Genomic DNA, 16,091 nt, shown 5'->3' on the forward strand with positions numbered 1-16,091 from the left:
CCCAACCACAAAACTGTCTGGAAGTAGTCACCAAATACGCGAGCACAAGCATCAGCCCAGATGATCGCAAGTTGCACAGCAATGTCTAGGAACGCATAGCTGTTCACTGGATCATCACAGTTATGCTCCACCTATATCACCAGTAGATCACATGGTGCACACAAGGTATATCTAACCAGGTAGTGTAACTCCCATAGGTCCCTAGGTCTCCAACATTACGCCATGATAGAGACGGTCAATGCCATCCATCTGTTACGCGGACTACTACGATTGTAAATAAATTAAGTCAGAGATTATATCAGCAGTATGAATAATAAGCAGTGAATAATTACCCATGACATGCTTACATTCAGACACTTCGTTCGTGCTGTATTTTCTTTCCCTTTCCTTGTCCTAACCATATCAGTCACCCAGGGCAACAATAGCAGAAAAGAAGAGAGAAAAATAAACCATATCAGGTTTAATGACACATCAATTCAAAATGCATACAGCTATCACAGATTTTGGCGAGGAGGAGGAGGAGTGTCGTTGGGAGGAACCCGAGAGGTCTGCCTGCCTGATTAGGCGGCATGTTTCTCGGGAAGGGAAAGGTGGTGGAGAGGAGGAGAGGAAAGGGTGAAGTGGAAGACCGAACGGAATCCGCTCGGGGGGAGGATAGCTGCGTCCATGGGCCGACTTCAGGGGAACTGTGCCGGCATACGCCTATTACACATCTGAGGGAAACCCAGGAAAAACCCCAGACGGCACAGCCGGCCCGCGGATTCGAACCGCGGACCTCCCAGTCTCCAAGCGCACGCGTTACCGCTGCGCCACTGGAGCTGGTCAGATTTTGGCAACTCCAAACAGAAGGGCATCGTGATGTCTACACAGAAATTGGGAAGGTTGACTTAAGGTCCATTTCTCACCCAGAGCTATATGTACACATAGTGGTTAGACGTTTGCATTTCTTCAATGAGTTGCCATTCAAAAGTCAATCCAAAGTCAAGAGTCAATTGCAAAAGAGTGAGTCCAGACCGCGTGTGTGTTGTGGGCAACTCGTGGTCATTCCCTACTACTGACATGTCCGACCAAAATGTTGCCGGAACATTGTTACAATGTTGCCCCCAAACGTTGTCAAAACGTGGCTAATGTCCTTTTGAAGCCACATCCTAGTAACGTTACATGCGAACATTGCTCCAACATTGCCAGAATGTTTAAATTAGCTCTGCAACGTTGCTGCAATGATACTGCCACATGATGACAACATGCTTTCAACATTGTTCCAACATTGCTGCAATGTTACTGGCATATTTTTTCTCGTGGAGCCAACGTTATTCCAACATTGCCCCAACAGTAAAACCACTATTACTGAACGTTCAGGTAACATTACAGGAATGTTGCCACCAGGATGATGGCGGCGGAAAATGCCGGCCCATGAAGCACAGTGTCTCCGCATGCAAGAACTGAACCACATGCTGAGAGTTTATGTTGGGAAAAGGGCGAGCACTGCATCAGTTCCCCCTATGTTACCATGGGGAAGAGGCATTATACTTACAACGCTAGGTCAAGAGGCAACCAGTATAGTGCTCCCACTTTTCCGAGCAGACACTCCCAGCGTGTGCTACGATTTGGATGCGAAGCCACCGTGTGCTGTGCGCCAGCATTGTCTGAAACCCTTTACGGGTCAATCCCAGCATGCCCTCAGCCCCTGTTTACGGTCCTCAGAAATATTCTGGCTCCACCGTGGGACTTGTGGGTGGCTCAGATATGCGATTATGACAGGCTAATGGCGCTCAGGTAGATTATGGTGCAAAGCTTTTTATTTTAAAAAAGCTTTATTTATGTGTACAGTTACACAGATGGTGCTTGTTCCTGAGGGCTGCTGTTCCTGAAATGGAAATGTGAAACATGTTTAACATAGTTTAAAGCAACACATGACGGTGGCCGCAAAATGCAACACCAATGTTGGGCGAAGCAAATGAAACACCCAGAGCAATGTAACCACTGAAGAAAACAAGCATAAAATGTACCAGAAGGAACCCCCTGTACTGGCATTCCAACTTCCAACCGAATAACCGAAGTGTTTGTTATATATTTGAAAACTACTTGTTTCGATTTGAACGTGATTTGACACTGGACCTATTCGATTTCATAAGACAATGCAACATTTGCACGGGTCTACCTTCCAATGTTCCATACGCTATCACTATACATGTGGCACTAAACATATACACACAGCAGGGCTTGCACTCATCCCATTGCTCCCATTGGAAATGAGGAGGGAGCATAATAATGAGTACATATCTCTCATACCGTTTCTTCACCCTTGATGGAGCATAGCGTAGCCAGTCTGCAACGTACGTCTTCAGATGTGTGTCAGTTTCTTCCGGGAAATGCTTCCGTACTGCGCCTTGTATTGTCGAGAAAACAAAAAAAGGAACGAAGTCAGCTCACAAATTATGTGTACTTTTTTCCTATTTACCCCCAAAAAGCACTCTATTAGCATAGTCATGCCATGTGTGGGTTCCACATTTGTGAATTCACACCTTCAGTTAAAGGCTTCCTGCACAGCCCAAAGCTGAACCAGTTTCCGACGTTCTGCCCCATCTGCGGAGGGCAACATTGTTGTCAAAAAAGCACCCCAAATATCTCCAGAACATTTGTCGTGACGTCGCATGCCATTTCTATCCTTTTCTCCTTTACTCTTAGTTGAGCTCACAACCAGGTAAAAATCAGGATGTTTCACTTCAGTCGTAAGAGAACACAATAGGCTGCTTGTCCAGTAGCCAATCAACCTTGCCAGGAAATCAAAGCTTGCAGAAACGGGCAATGACAACATACTCCACATAAATAATTGGAAAACGAAACCTAAGCTTGAGCGAAAAACGACTATACAGTAAACTCTGAACAACTCGATGCCCCCAGTATCCACCACTGTTTGTTTAAGTTAAACAGTAATTTGAGTTATTAAATGCATTGTACAACAAAGTAGATAGACCAGGAAAATCATGGTGGGTTTGAGTCAAGCATAAATTTCAACTTATCCGATTATGACTTAAAGGGAGCTCGCTGTATTTTAAAACTGTTCTGTTTTGAAGGTAAGCTCTACTAGCTGTGGCTGTGAACTTGGAGACAAGGAGAACGTTTTTAGTCACCTTCAAGTTTGTTTTGGTTTTGCGTTTAGTTTTGGTGTAGAAGCATTTTAAAAACTGGACCAGCAGGCTATGTATTCTTGTCATAAATGTTTTAGAACCTGCTAGCTAGGTAGTTCTACGACAGATAGAAATGCGAGTTTTGAGTCCAAGTTGAACAGCCAACCACTAAGAGAAACTAATGCTCCTTTTTACATCCCTGCAGTTCAGTAGATGTTGTACAAGAATGCTATTTTAGATCACTTGAAAGCAATGCACACAACTACACTGCCTCCAGTGGGCTATTGGCAACTGTGATGACAACCTACCAGTGACGACGTCCAACAGCTTGTGGCCCAAAAAGGCTTGTTTGCCTTTCCTTCCAGTCATGCAGAAGCCTTGAGCATACGAGTCCACCATGCACCGCCGCATGATGTGACGCACACAGTCTTGCGGTGAAGCCCCGCCAATAGTTGAGAGGTAGGACACCTATGGATGAGAATGGACTGTCACATACGAAGGGGAAGAATTATTGCTACAAAATGGGCTGCTCAGCTTGGGAAAATTGGACATAACTGGGTTATTATTATTATTTTTTTTCATTTGCACTACCATTGGCCATATTCACAGTCTGAATTACCCGTGCATTTTATTGCCCACTTGAAAGTGCGCAATCAGTAGATGCTTCCGTAAGCAAAAATACTGATGGCATAGAGCATTAGACAAAAATAATTACAGGAAATGCAAGCTGTCCTTACAAGATCAGATCTGCTTTTGGGTGCATAGAGCTGTTTCTCAAGCTCATCAAGACTGCTGCTGGATGCTAGAGGTAGCAGTTCGAGCACTTGACTGTCTGGTGGCTCAGGTGCTGGTGGTGGAATGTGTGCTGAGAGCGCCGTTTCAATTCTTTTCAGACTCCCTGCTTGTATAGCTAGTTGTGTCTTTATCCCCTTCAATACCTTGAGGGTCTTGTGCTCTAATGCTGCAAAAGACAGAGGAATGACATTTCAGAATCTATGCCACAGCTGAGACTGCGAAACAGTGCAGTGTCTGAGGGCTTTTAACTGTAGGGGTAGCTATTGACGACAACAGGATTTCTTTGCCCTCCAGTACAACTCGATCTCTACACAAAGGTACGCAGCTGATATGGTCTCATATAAACGAATTACGTACAGCTATAATGTGAACATAACGTTTAAAAGCACAGTTGAAGATAAGTGTTACAAGGTGCAAGATAATTTGTCAAGGCTGTACTTACAAGACTTCGTGGGACTTTCTCTGGCCCTCACTTCATGGTTTCTTGGCCCTTGTGACAGTGACCTTGGGGGAGAGAGTGAGCGAGGAACCGACGCAGTTTGTGAAGTGCGAGGCTGAGATCCTGGTATCTTTGGAGGTCGTGGGCGTGGAATACACTGCGCTGTGAGTTGCTGTTCAGCAGGAGGTTCTGCCATTTCGTCTGAAACGGCTCCATCCACGGCGTTCATGCTCTCTTCGTCAGAAGATAAAAAGCGTTGTGGTCGGCGACGCTTCCTCTTGAGGATGCAGATTTCGTCATTGTCGTTGTCGCTTGCTAGGTCTGACGTGATCGCTGCCTGGCGCTCTTTTTGTCTTGCCATTTCATAAGTCTCTGGGAAAAAAATAACAAGGTTATTGGCGCTTCCACAGATGATGTAAATGACAACCTACCGCACTGATAAAGCACCCGACACTTGTGTTCCGTCCAGTGTTTCACAGGCTTTTCACAATTCCGTATTGCATTTGCCAGCTTGGCAGCATTCTTGTATGGTGGCCACATTGCAGTGCCATGTGGAGTGACCCACAGTGTAGGAATTGCAGAAACCTCGTCACGTTCCTCATAGAACACGATACTGTACTGCGCAGTTCCTAGAACAGCGGAACATGGGATTGATGATGATGCTTTGTTTGAAAAACAGTAACAAAGAAAAGTTCAAAGAAATGTCAAACAACAGTGCATGACACTGTGCACAGAACGCCCTCTAGTTGATTTTTCATAGCACGTCGCGAAGCTTAGGCAGTGCTTTTGCTGGTAAAGTCAACCGCTGATCCGCATCAGATCACGGCAACACAAAAATTACTGCCCGTGCCTCAGGACAGTTTAACAAAAAAAAAGAAAAGAGGATGTAAGGGGCCCTCCAGTGGTGCATGACGTATTACTTGCATGTGTGCAAGAGAGGAAATATAGCGTAGCGGCCTGGTCCAGCTGGCAGGCACACACATTTGTGCTGAATGTCGTCTACACTCCAGACAGCATAATCTGTTGAAGGGCCCGTAACTGCAAATATGCCCAACTCAGAGGATGTCAGCGGCTGATGATATAGGTTCTCCAGCTTTGGAAAATACCGTCCGCAGATGCTCACGCCACTTGCAGTGCTTATAATGTTTACAATCCATACAATGTGGCCATCCTTCAGCTTTGCACAGCAGTCTGTTCTTGAAAGCTTGAAAACAGTGTCTCCAATTTGAAGCATGGAGTACTGAGTGCAGGTGATCCCTGCAGGGGTTGGCCCGTTGGAATGCTGTCGTGAGGGCTCACATGACAACGCTGGTGGACGCCCTAACCTGCACATCAATTGCTTTTCGCTGAGGCGGTGGACAGCCTGCTGCAGAGCCCTGGCGTGAGAGTTCAGTAACGATTTGATTTCGTGTAGAAAATTCTCGAACGGGAATGCTGAATACGCGTCAAGTGGGCCGAACCTTCGCACGTCATTCACGACGTGAAGCAAGGAATGGACGTTATACACGTAAATTCCACTTCCGTAGAGCTCACCAGCCTCAGCTACGAACTCCTGAAGAAGACGCTCTGCAGTATCAATGTGTGTCACGGAGAACTTCCTGCAGACCAGAATCGTCATGGAGACATTGAACTTCATGAAATGTTTGAAATGAGCACGCCCCAGGGTGCCTTGTAAAGCTACAGCTCCGTAATAAAGCAGGAAGTTGCGAAATTCAACTGCTTTCCAGAGCTCCACGACATGGAGTGCTCTTGGCCTTCGTTTCATGTCGCTGGGGACGTGGGCATTTAAACGATTAAGATATTCCGAGACTTGTTTCTTTGACAGGTTACTCATCTTTGCTGGGTGCGGCTTGCTGGACGTCCAGTACTGAGTCAGCAATTTCTTCATTACTCCCAGGCACACTAAATGCATGTAATCTAACGGGAAACGACTCACAAGTCCCACATTTAAGGAGAGCAAAGGAGAATACCCATGGTGGTGATCTGGTTGTTGTTGCACTTTAAAGCTCTCATCAGTACGTAGTAGACTTCCGCACTCAGGGTAGATGACCTTGTTGTCGCAACTTGAATATATGCCTTTCTGAACACACTTCTCGCAACCATAATAAGCAGTGTGTCCTTTGATGCACTTCAAAAATGCTCTAGCTGGTGCATCACATATGAATGCGTGCAGCACAACGTCGAACAGGTGATCATTGTGAGTAATGCCTTCCTTTAAAAGCTCATTCATTTCTTGCACAAAATCGCTCAAGTATGCGCTCAAATCTTGTGGCTTGCAATCACCTTCGTACAGTGCAGCAATGAATGGTGTACTGTCTGAACTTTCATTGACTCTTATAAGTATGGGCCAAAATTGCCTCCTTGAACTCCTTGATATGGGAAGCCCATCTATGTTGATGACCAAGGAAAGTGTGGAGCAGCTGCTGGGTATGTTGTCCTCAATAATGTGGCGAAGCAATGTGGCACGTATACCAAAGTAATGGTACACACCGTCCCCCAAAGATTTGACCTCAATTGACCTCGGCGTTTGCAAGAGCGTCCTTGCATCTTCGGGAAGATCGGGGTGGAAAGACTTCAGGGCTTTTAGCAGACTTGTCAGGTGGGAGGCAGGTACTTTTGTCTTGAGCGCCCACTGCTGCAACTTAACCTTTACACTGCCTGTGTCCGCTGCAGAATGGACAGTATGAGTAGTCGAGCGTCCAGAATTCACGTCTGTATCTGAGTGAACATCGAAGGCTTCATGCGACACACTGCCCAATGCATCTTCCGAATAGCCAGCGTAGGCGACAGAGACGACGCTCTCGTAATCTGAGCTGTCACTCTCTTGACTGCTCCCTGCGGCATCAACAGACAAATTGAGTATTGTCAGCGTGGCAGGCACCTGACCCTCTGGCACACCTTCCAAAGCGTCGTCACTTGGACTGTCAAACACTGTGTTATCCAGGAAGTTTTGTAGATCCATTGAAACATCATGCGAGATCCGCCTCCGTAACTGGCGAGAGCTCACATTATGCAACGAGCTTTTCAGCCTACACCGTTTCATAATCACAACAAAATCGTTCTGCGTCAGCGGCAGAGCGACTAGAGCGAAGAATGCGAAACGCGGCGTTCACTTTTGAAACTTGGCGCGCTGAGCGTCCCGCGTTCCCCATGTGTGATAGAGACGCAAGGACTATGCAAGAACATGCCAAGCTCTGCTATCGTCAAAACAACGTTAACAAAGAGGGTATACTCACCGAAATCCTTCAAAGCTGAAGAGGCCATGGAAGTGACTTCAAACTGTAACCTACGGTGGTTGCTCTAGAACGCCCGACAGCAAAACGCACACCGGCATAACAACGACAAGCGCCATTAATCACGTGACCGCATCACAGCCGGGCTAGTGCGGCCGATGTTTCGTACAATAGTTGCGTAAATATGTGCGCCCCTCAAACCATGTACAGCGGTTATAAAATCGTTCGAAGGGGCAAAAGGCTCTCTGACGTCTTGGACGTTTGGTACAGTGGACAATCTCCTTCAAATGAAAATTTATATTGCAGGTACGCGATCCGGCTATGTTTGGACAATGTTGGGCAGCAATATTCGGTAAACGTTTTAGTGTGATGTTGTGGCGACGTTGCCGTGCGTAGAAAAATGTTGACCAACATCTAGCAATGTTGCCACAATATTGTTGAATATTGCGAAACATTGCTCCACTATTTACAGCATTCGTAACGTTGCAGCAACGTTGTGGCAACAATATGTGTTACTAGGGGTTAGCAGAGGCTCGAACACGAAGCCCCAAAACAGACAATTATTCCTCCTCGATGGAGTACAACGTAAGCCACCCTCTCGATTACGCCTTATTTTTCTATTTTCAGCTGCAGCTAAACCGAACCCTTAGGACACAGTATATTACTCTAGCGGATATCGTCTCACTGCGACATTCCCGGAAATTAATGCGCAGACAGAGCTGCAAACAAGGAAGCCCTTAGCAACAGTAGGATATCTGCAAGACAGATATGCCAATTGAGCCTTCTCCATAAAAGTATAGGAAGAAGAGCGCGCACAATATGGAAACAAACAATGGGACCAAACGACTACCTTGCATTCATCGACACTGAAGCAGACAGCATAATTCCAGCTGGAGTTGAACGATCAGTCAAAATAGCCACACATCACCCACGACTTGGAGCGCTGTACACAAGAACTACAAGGCACCAGCTAAGACTCTCCGACTCAAACCTTTGCAAACGATACAAAGTCGCAGAGGATATGCACCCCATAATCATGCATCACGCAAAATATGGCTAAGCCAGACTTGAGCTCCAACAGGTTCTAGCGGCACTGGACAACAGGCCTTTCTCCTTTTGCAAGATTGCCGGAAGATGGCCTACAAAGCAACAACAATCCAAACCACTGAAAGCGCTCTGCACTTTCCTAAAACATAGCGGTGTAAAAGACCACTTCTAAATTCCATCCCTCCCAATTAACGCGTACGAACGGGAGCTGCAGGCGCTCAGGGCAGCCTTCTATAGCTCCAATACACCATAACCCAGTTAAACTTATATATCTTATCTCTATGCTCTTCGTGTACGTGGGCGTCTCTTGCTTTGTATCACAAACTTTTTTTAGGAAGGATCTTTAGAGTTCGGTTCGGTACCGCTGTATCGCGACTTTTTACCCACGAACATGGGGTCCATAAGGGGCTGTTTTAAGTGTGACGCTTCTTATTGTAAAGATACATTTTTTGGTTGTTGTTATTCCCCCAATGGTAAATTTTTCGTTGTATGTTCATGACATTCAAGTATCATGTAGTTCGTCAAATCTATTTATCTCTGCGAGAAAGAAATCGAGCTCACCATCGATAAACTCCCCCAAAACACAATGATATCCTCAGGTCATCCCTGGGATGTTCCATTAGGACAGGAATAACATCCCTCGGACATCCCCGTATGGCCCTCAGTTTGTCAGAAAAGCGTTAAAATGCAAAGCCTCGAGCCATCCCCAGAAGCTCCTCAGGAATTGTCCCAAAACCACCATCAGTAGTGTCTTAGGAGCAAAACAACATATCTTATAGTGATAATTTATTTATTTATTTTGAGAAAGGTGGCCCATTTTGAGTACAAGCCCATTTTTCACTTTCCGGCACTTGTTGAACCTTAGTCACCAGCTTTTCGTTTGCTCCTTTTTATTTGATTAGCGTATTTCTCATAACGCACAAAGAGCGCTGTGGTTTAAAAAGCAAGCAGAAAGAAATATCACAGATTCAGAAAAAAAATATTTCCAGGAGCACTGTGTCCGAGAAACTCACTTCGAAAGGTGTACTGGACTTTCCCTCCGAACAGAAACGGATACTATTTATTTCTTGTTACGCGTCCTCCCGTAAATTCGGGAGCAAGTCGCTTCGAAATTAAAAACGAAGGGTGAGCTGCTAAGTTTAATTCGATTACGCAAACAAATAATACAACAAACGAGGAATTGCTTAGAGTGTTAACTCCCCATCGATACAAATCCTGTGTTTCTTATTCCATTTGGTTTGAGACATTCGGTTGAACCTTCGGAGGTAAAAAACAATGCAGCATAATCGCGCATTTCTGTCTTTTTCGTGGTAAATGCTCCATGTGTCATAGACAGTCACATTTTTTCGGGAAGAGGAATTTTACACAGGACCGCTCTTTGTTTGTGACAAATGCCATTGAGCCCCAGAGATCGACCCAAACACAAAACAAATGCATCACTCGGTATTTGGGGAATCTTAGCAGGCAAACGGTACAAAATCATATTTCTCATCCAGTCAGTTACCCACAGGGACGCGCACAGGACGGACTTGAATGACTCTTCACTCTTCATATTTCCTGACCCTACGCTTAAATTGGGCAATCACACCTTGGCTGTACGTCTCGAACACAAGTTCCTTGGTGTATAATCTTTCGAAACTGACATTTTTACCCCCTATCAGAAGCCTGGAACTAAAGACAATAAAGTCCTTAAACATATGGAAGGTGTTATCGCATGGATCTTGGGGTGCGGATAAGGAAACACTGAGAATAATTCATGTCTCTGTAGTTTCTTTGAGGCTAGACTATTGTTGCATCGTATATAATCTTCCCTTAGAATTCTTGATCCTCTGCATCATCAAGGACCGGGACACACTCTCGGAGCGTATCGCACAGGAATACACAGAGAATGTGAAGGAAAGTGCCACGGCGATATGATGAGGAATCGGACGGTCGCACGTTCCAGTCGGCGGAAGACACGTCTCGACAGCGCTATTACGACGTAGTCGACAATGATCGGTAGTTGATAGATACGCACCAGCTATGTTGCAGCATATGGCACACACTGAGAGCTTCGTCACATGAAGAAGCGACAGCACCTACACCTGTAACTTTTACAGTGTTGATTTTGATGCGGGACGTCTTGAGTTGCACCGGGACATTGCGATCGATATTGGTAGACAGCGTTGAGGCTTCTCGGGCGATGACGGCAGCCATATAAGGGACCCTTTTACCGAAAATGACAGTGATCATTCCACTGACGTCGTGCATATCAGAAAGATCGTTCGCATGCCTCCGTCGCATCAAACATATTTGAGATCAACAATGTCGGTAGCCCGACAGAACCATGTGGCGCTTCTGCACGGCCACAAAGAGCTCGCCCGCAAATTAAATCTTTATTTCCATTGGAGACGAGTCCATTGCACGTTCCTCAGTGCGAAGGAACACGTTTTTCACCACGGCGCAGGAATCGTTCCCAATCTAATTTCGTTGCACACGTAATTTCAGTATAGAAACCGAATAAAAATTGCGAGACGTACCTACAACAGCCTCTAGCCTTTCTAGGGACAGTTGCTACAACCTACCTACAACAACCTACCTACAGACCCCTAACCAAGGAACGCCATCATGACATTGGTAGACAGACAAACCGAAACAAATCGGAATCGGAGGGCTGGGTTCCACGAATGCGTACCTGTTCGCTGCCTCCTATTGAAAGAAAAGTAGGACCGAAGGTCGCGTCCCTTTCAGGGACCATCGTACACCCCTCAAGACCGTGGCTTTTGCGCGCGACCTTGTTCGCCCCTACCTTCGAGCTTACTTCAAGTCTACCAAATTGGTGGCGCTGTCGAACAGTATTGTCGAACAGTCATTTGTTTACAGACGGGGAGAGGTCTATTCTTTCTAGCGAGGTCTATTCTACGCACGCATAACATGGAGGAGCTCATCGGAGGAATCGTGCTCCCGTCATCCCTCCCCCCACATACATACACGCTTTGCGTTCCCTCTTGGACTGAAGCTCGTCGTCCCCCCGACTACCAGCAAAATGAAAACTCGGGGCCTGGGTGTTAGTGTGGAAAAGAAACTAATGAAGCAGAGGGGTATAATGAACCATCCCCGCCATGCTCAGCAGAGTTGACCCAGCGCTCGCTTTCCGCATGCCAGCACATATCTCTCGTCAAGACGCCGCATTAGTTCATCGAATGCGCCTCGATGTAGCCTTCACAGCACAGTAGCGGTACCGCCTGCGCAAAGTTAACTCCCCCCACTGCAGTCACTGCGGTGCTGTTGAAGATCTCAAGCACACTCTTCTCCGTTGTCCACACTAGAGCTCTGCACGGGTCCGGGCTTACCCGAAAGCCCGAGCCCGACCCTGCCGGGCACGGGTTTTAGCCACCGGGCCCGGGCAGGGTACGGGCTTGACAACGCCGACCATGGTCGGGCATGTACGCGAACATATTTGGCGAGGCTGGACAGCTGAATTTTAATGTCACTTTTGTTTTCATTGAGTATGGTGTATCATGGTATTCTCATCCGAGAACTATCCTTTTTCTATATGTGATCATGCTTATTTCGTGTAATGGGCACGGATTTCACACGTGCACTCACACACATTTGGGGACATTTGGTGTGGCGGGCGCGCTGAGCAAGTCCGGCACGAGGGTCAGTTAGGTTAGGTGTTGGGACATGTTTCGTTCCCGTGAGAGTCCTGTGCGAGGGCCAGTTAGGTTAGGTGTTCTGACATATTTCACTCGCGTGAGGGTCGGCGCGCGGGTCAGTTAGATCAGGTGTTCTGACATATTTCATTCGCGTGAGAGTTCGAGACGCGGAAATAACACCGATGAGTGCTCAATAGAGCGGAAATGAGTCTCTCTTGATCCGCAAGGTACATACATATCGTCCACGCTTCACTGCGCGCTGCCTTCCCAGGCAAGCAAGCACCAAGCACACAGCGGCTTGCCGGCAGAGAAACACAGCCTGTAAAACACAGAGCGTACCTCCTCACACTCCACCAATTAGCTGTGCTCTTTCAATACGTGGATTGAAGGGAGACCAGAGCATAGCGCACGTCAAGAGAACCCCAGGTGGTCCAAATTATCCGCATTCCTACCCTGCGGCATGTGCAACATGTCACCACACTGCGCAGACAAACCTTACGGGTAAATTCACAGTACCATTTGTGCTCTTTAATAAATCTAAATACGCCTCCGTGTCTCGAGAACACATAGCAGAGGCGGGCTTGGACCGGGCCTGAGCATGGAAACAGTCGGGTCCGGGCTGGTCCGGGCTGGTGGAGTCGGGCTCGGGCCCGGGCTGGAAATCTATAGAAGACGTCGGGCCCGGACCGGGTGTGGGCCGTAGCAGCCGGGCATGGGCCGGGCACGGGCCTGAAAATTAGGCCCGTGCAGTGCTCTTTCCCACACTACCACCCTTCCCGCTTCGTACTCTCCGGCTGCCTCAACGACCTCGACTCTCGTCCCCTCTCCCTCACCACATTGCTTGGCCCCTGGCCGCATCCAGCTCACCAACGCTCTGTCTTCAAGGCTCTCTTCGCCTTTTTGGACGCCACAGGACTTGATCCTCATTGTAGCGAGACCCATTGCTTCGTTCCCTGCTTCACCTCCAGCAATGGGGTAAAGTATCGCCTCCGGCGATGAAACTCCCCACCCATTATCCTGAAATAAATTTGTTGTTTTTCCTGTTAGACGAGTTTGCATTGATATTTGCTGTATCTCACATTCTTGCAACAAATCTCCCACTGTATTACTCACTGTCGCTTGCTAGTTTACTAGCATATTTCAACTTTCGGTGCTTCTTCATGCAGTAGCTTATCTTGAATCAATTGCTTCAACGTGATTACACGTAGCTTTCGGTCCTGGGACATAGACTTCGGCAGAAGGCAACATTGGCTCCTGTGAAAGCCACCCCGAAACATCGAGACATGAAATTTCAGCTGAAAACAGGTCCCTAGCCTTCTTCCAGCCTGCATTCATCGTGTAACTGGTTCTGAGGCATGCCATTTCGGGCTGGAACCATCGTGTTTCCCTGAAGGGTCCAGCGTGTTCTCTTTTTATTTCTTTACTAGGGGTTCCAACGAGTACTCTGGTGCACCTTAGAGAGTGGTTAACATTCCCTTGAGTCTGAGGAAAACTTACTGTTGCTGAAAAAGTACTCCTTAAAGGGACACATCATACTTACAAAAATTGACACGGATTTCGTAAATAGTAATATATAGGTGGTATAAACACCTTTCATGCTAAATTAATAGGTGAAAACAGTTAATCCAAATCCACCAAAGAACACGAAAAATCGTTCACAGGCATCCGCAGAAGTCTGCAGACCGAGAGAATAGTGTGGTGTATCACATTCCATTACCTTGCACTCGAGAGAACCGGGACGCTGCAGTAGCAAACGTTTGCAGGACCAGAGGAAAGAACGGCTTTACTAGCGCGGAGAAATTTGGTCCCTAATTGAACCTCTGTATGCAATAAGGGGATAAGTTGACTTATCCTCTTTTTACTATTTTTATTGCAATGACATCTACATACCAGCATGCACCTGCCAATGAAAACTTATGACCTTATTGCAATTTGTTGGCTCGCTACAGCATGGTAAAAAAACGGGAAATGCATGTGTGTCAATGGGACGGATAATAATCATATCAGGCCCCTTTTCTCATTTTGGGATTTTTCGACTTATCCCCTTATTGCATACAGAAGTTCAATTGCAAAAAGTGCAGATACTCACCTATTTTGGCACGACAAGACAGTCACTACAGAAATAAAGCGACTAGAGAAACATTGGGGGCTCATAGCATTGTTGGAAATATGAGATCGATAACCACCGCCTCGTTTATCTTATTTAACAGGAACAAAAGAAAGAAACAAGGAAGACAGGAAGAAGAAAAGAAGAATGAAGGAAGGAAGGAAGGAAAGAAAGAACTACTACCCTGAGCAGTCTTGCGGTGCGATTCTGTTTTCAAGGTCGCAAAATAAATAAGACAGAACGAAAAAGATTTGGTTCGGTTCCGGCACGGGGAAAAATACAGGTTCAGCTCCTCCCCGACCCCTGCATGTGAGTTAAAATGAAGTTGCGAGCGCCAAGTTCTTGCTCAGGCCACCGCACAGCATCCAAACCCTGAAGAATTTCACAGCTCGCGAAGAGCTTCCGATCGAAGAGTCATTTTTACCTCCAACCCTTCCTTGCCTACCCCCTTTTTTTCGAACACCACATTTTATCCGCCTGTAAGTTAATTGAAACAAGCTCCCGGAGAGATCTACCAAAAGCGACATTTTATTGGCGAATTCATTGGAGCTCCGGTGGGACACCTGAATGTGTCACTAAAGTGGTCGGAGTTCATTAGAGGAACATTGCACCTCTCATCAAGTGGGGGATGGGTGGTGTCAGGAAAGATTTTTCCGCACCAGACCAAGCACCGGGATACGTAGAACAGCTGATCGCTAGTCAGCCCCTTGACGTCACATAGCGTAACTGTCGAGTTTAAGGATGCCTTCTTGTACGCCTTTAGGAGAGAATCGGTACCCATGGTGTCCGCAAGGTATTCGCCAGGGTAATCCACGAAGTGCCTTGCTTTGGGAGAATTCTCTATGCTCCTGGCGTGACAAATTTCCCTTTCCTCGTACGCGTTTCTACTCATGTCCGTGAACCAGTCGTTGAGCTCACCCAGACCGTCGAACAGCCTTCCGGTAACATCGAAACCGTGCATCAATTTGTGAGTAATAATGAAACCCAGTGCTCCGAAGTTCACTTCTGGCGGTCCTCCATAAATGAATGCGGGTCGCGACATAATACTAGGAGTAATAAAAATGCTATTGAATACTGCCGTATATTCCGCATTCGCACTGTAGATTGGCATTAAAATGAAAGATATATACTCAGCACCGCATCGTACGAGTTCTCTTCCAGAATTTTGTTCCATATTACCATTGAGAGTGTCATTGAGGAGACAATCATGTCGGCTATGTAAGGGCCTCCGAGATCCGAGATGTTGTTCATGTACGCATTGATCGCTTCGTCGTTCCATAGGCCCAATGGGTAACCCACAAAGCGTGTCAATTTCGATATCTTATCAACGGCGCGTTTCCGAGTCTGTACGTCAAGCCACGAGGACGTGCTTAATTGTGTTTCTAATTCCTCCTGTATTGTTTGCACCAATGACGCGACAGCGTCCGTTCTCTCCCTCGAAATAGTTGAAAAAATTGCTCCGGAGGGCACAGCAAATGGAAATTGTTTAAGGACATCCTCGAAGCACTTAGCCTTAGTCGTTGTGATCACATGGCCTGAGGTATTGTACAAGAAAAGATTTGTTCTCCAGGCGATGAATTTTTGCAAGGTTTCTCTACTTATCAATGCCTTACTGCCAAATAAATCACGGGCCTAATTTTCAGGCCCGTGCCCGGCCCATGCCCGGCTGGTACGGCCCGCACCCGGTCCTGGCCCGACGTC

General features: G+C 46.8%; 2 protein-coding genes across 2 annotated transcripts; both read right to left on the reverse strand.

Moving 5' to 3' along the window:
- Window positions 1–1,576: 1,576 nt before the first annotated feature.
- LOC135384508 (uncharacterized) lies at window positions 1,577–5,121 on the reverse strand. The gene is made up of 6 exons (XM_064613708.1): window positions 4,797–5,121; window positions 4,369–4,737; window positions 3,869–4,092; window positions 3,440–3,599; window positions 2,293–2,389; window positions 1,577–1,867 (listed from the first exon to the last, which is right to left on the reverse strand). The coding sequence occupies exons 1-6, from the start codon at window positions 4,903–4,905 to the stop codon at window positions 1,831–1,833; spliced, it is 996 nt and encodes a 331-aa protein (XP_064469778.1). The 5' UTR covers window positions 4,906–5,121; the 3' UTR covers window positions 1,577–1,830.
- Window positions 5,122–14,901: 9,780 nt separating this feature from the next.
- On the reverse strand, window positions 14,902–15,432 carry LOC135384509 (neprilysin-1-like). Its single transcript, XM_064613709.1, has one exon. The coding sequence runs from the start codon at window positions 15,430–15,432 to the stop codon at window positions 14,902–14,904; it is 531 nt and encodes a 176-aa protein (XP_064469779.1).
- Window positions 15,433–16,091: the final 659 nt, after the last annotated feature.

This window comes from Ornithodoros turicata, chromosome 2 (genome assembly GCF_037126465.1).
Source record: "Ornithodoros turicata isolate Travis chromosome 2, ASM3712646v1, whole genome shotgun sequence".
Classification (NCBI taxonomy): domain Eukaryota; kingdom Metazoa; phylum Arthropoda; class Arachnida; order Ixodida; family Argasidae; genus Ornithodoros; species Ornithodoros turicata.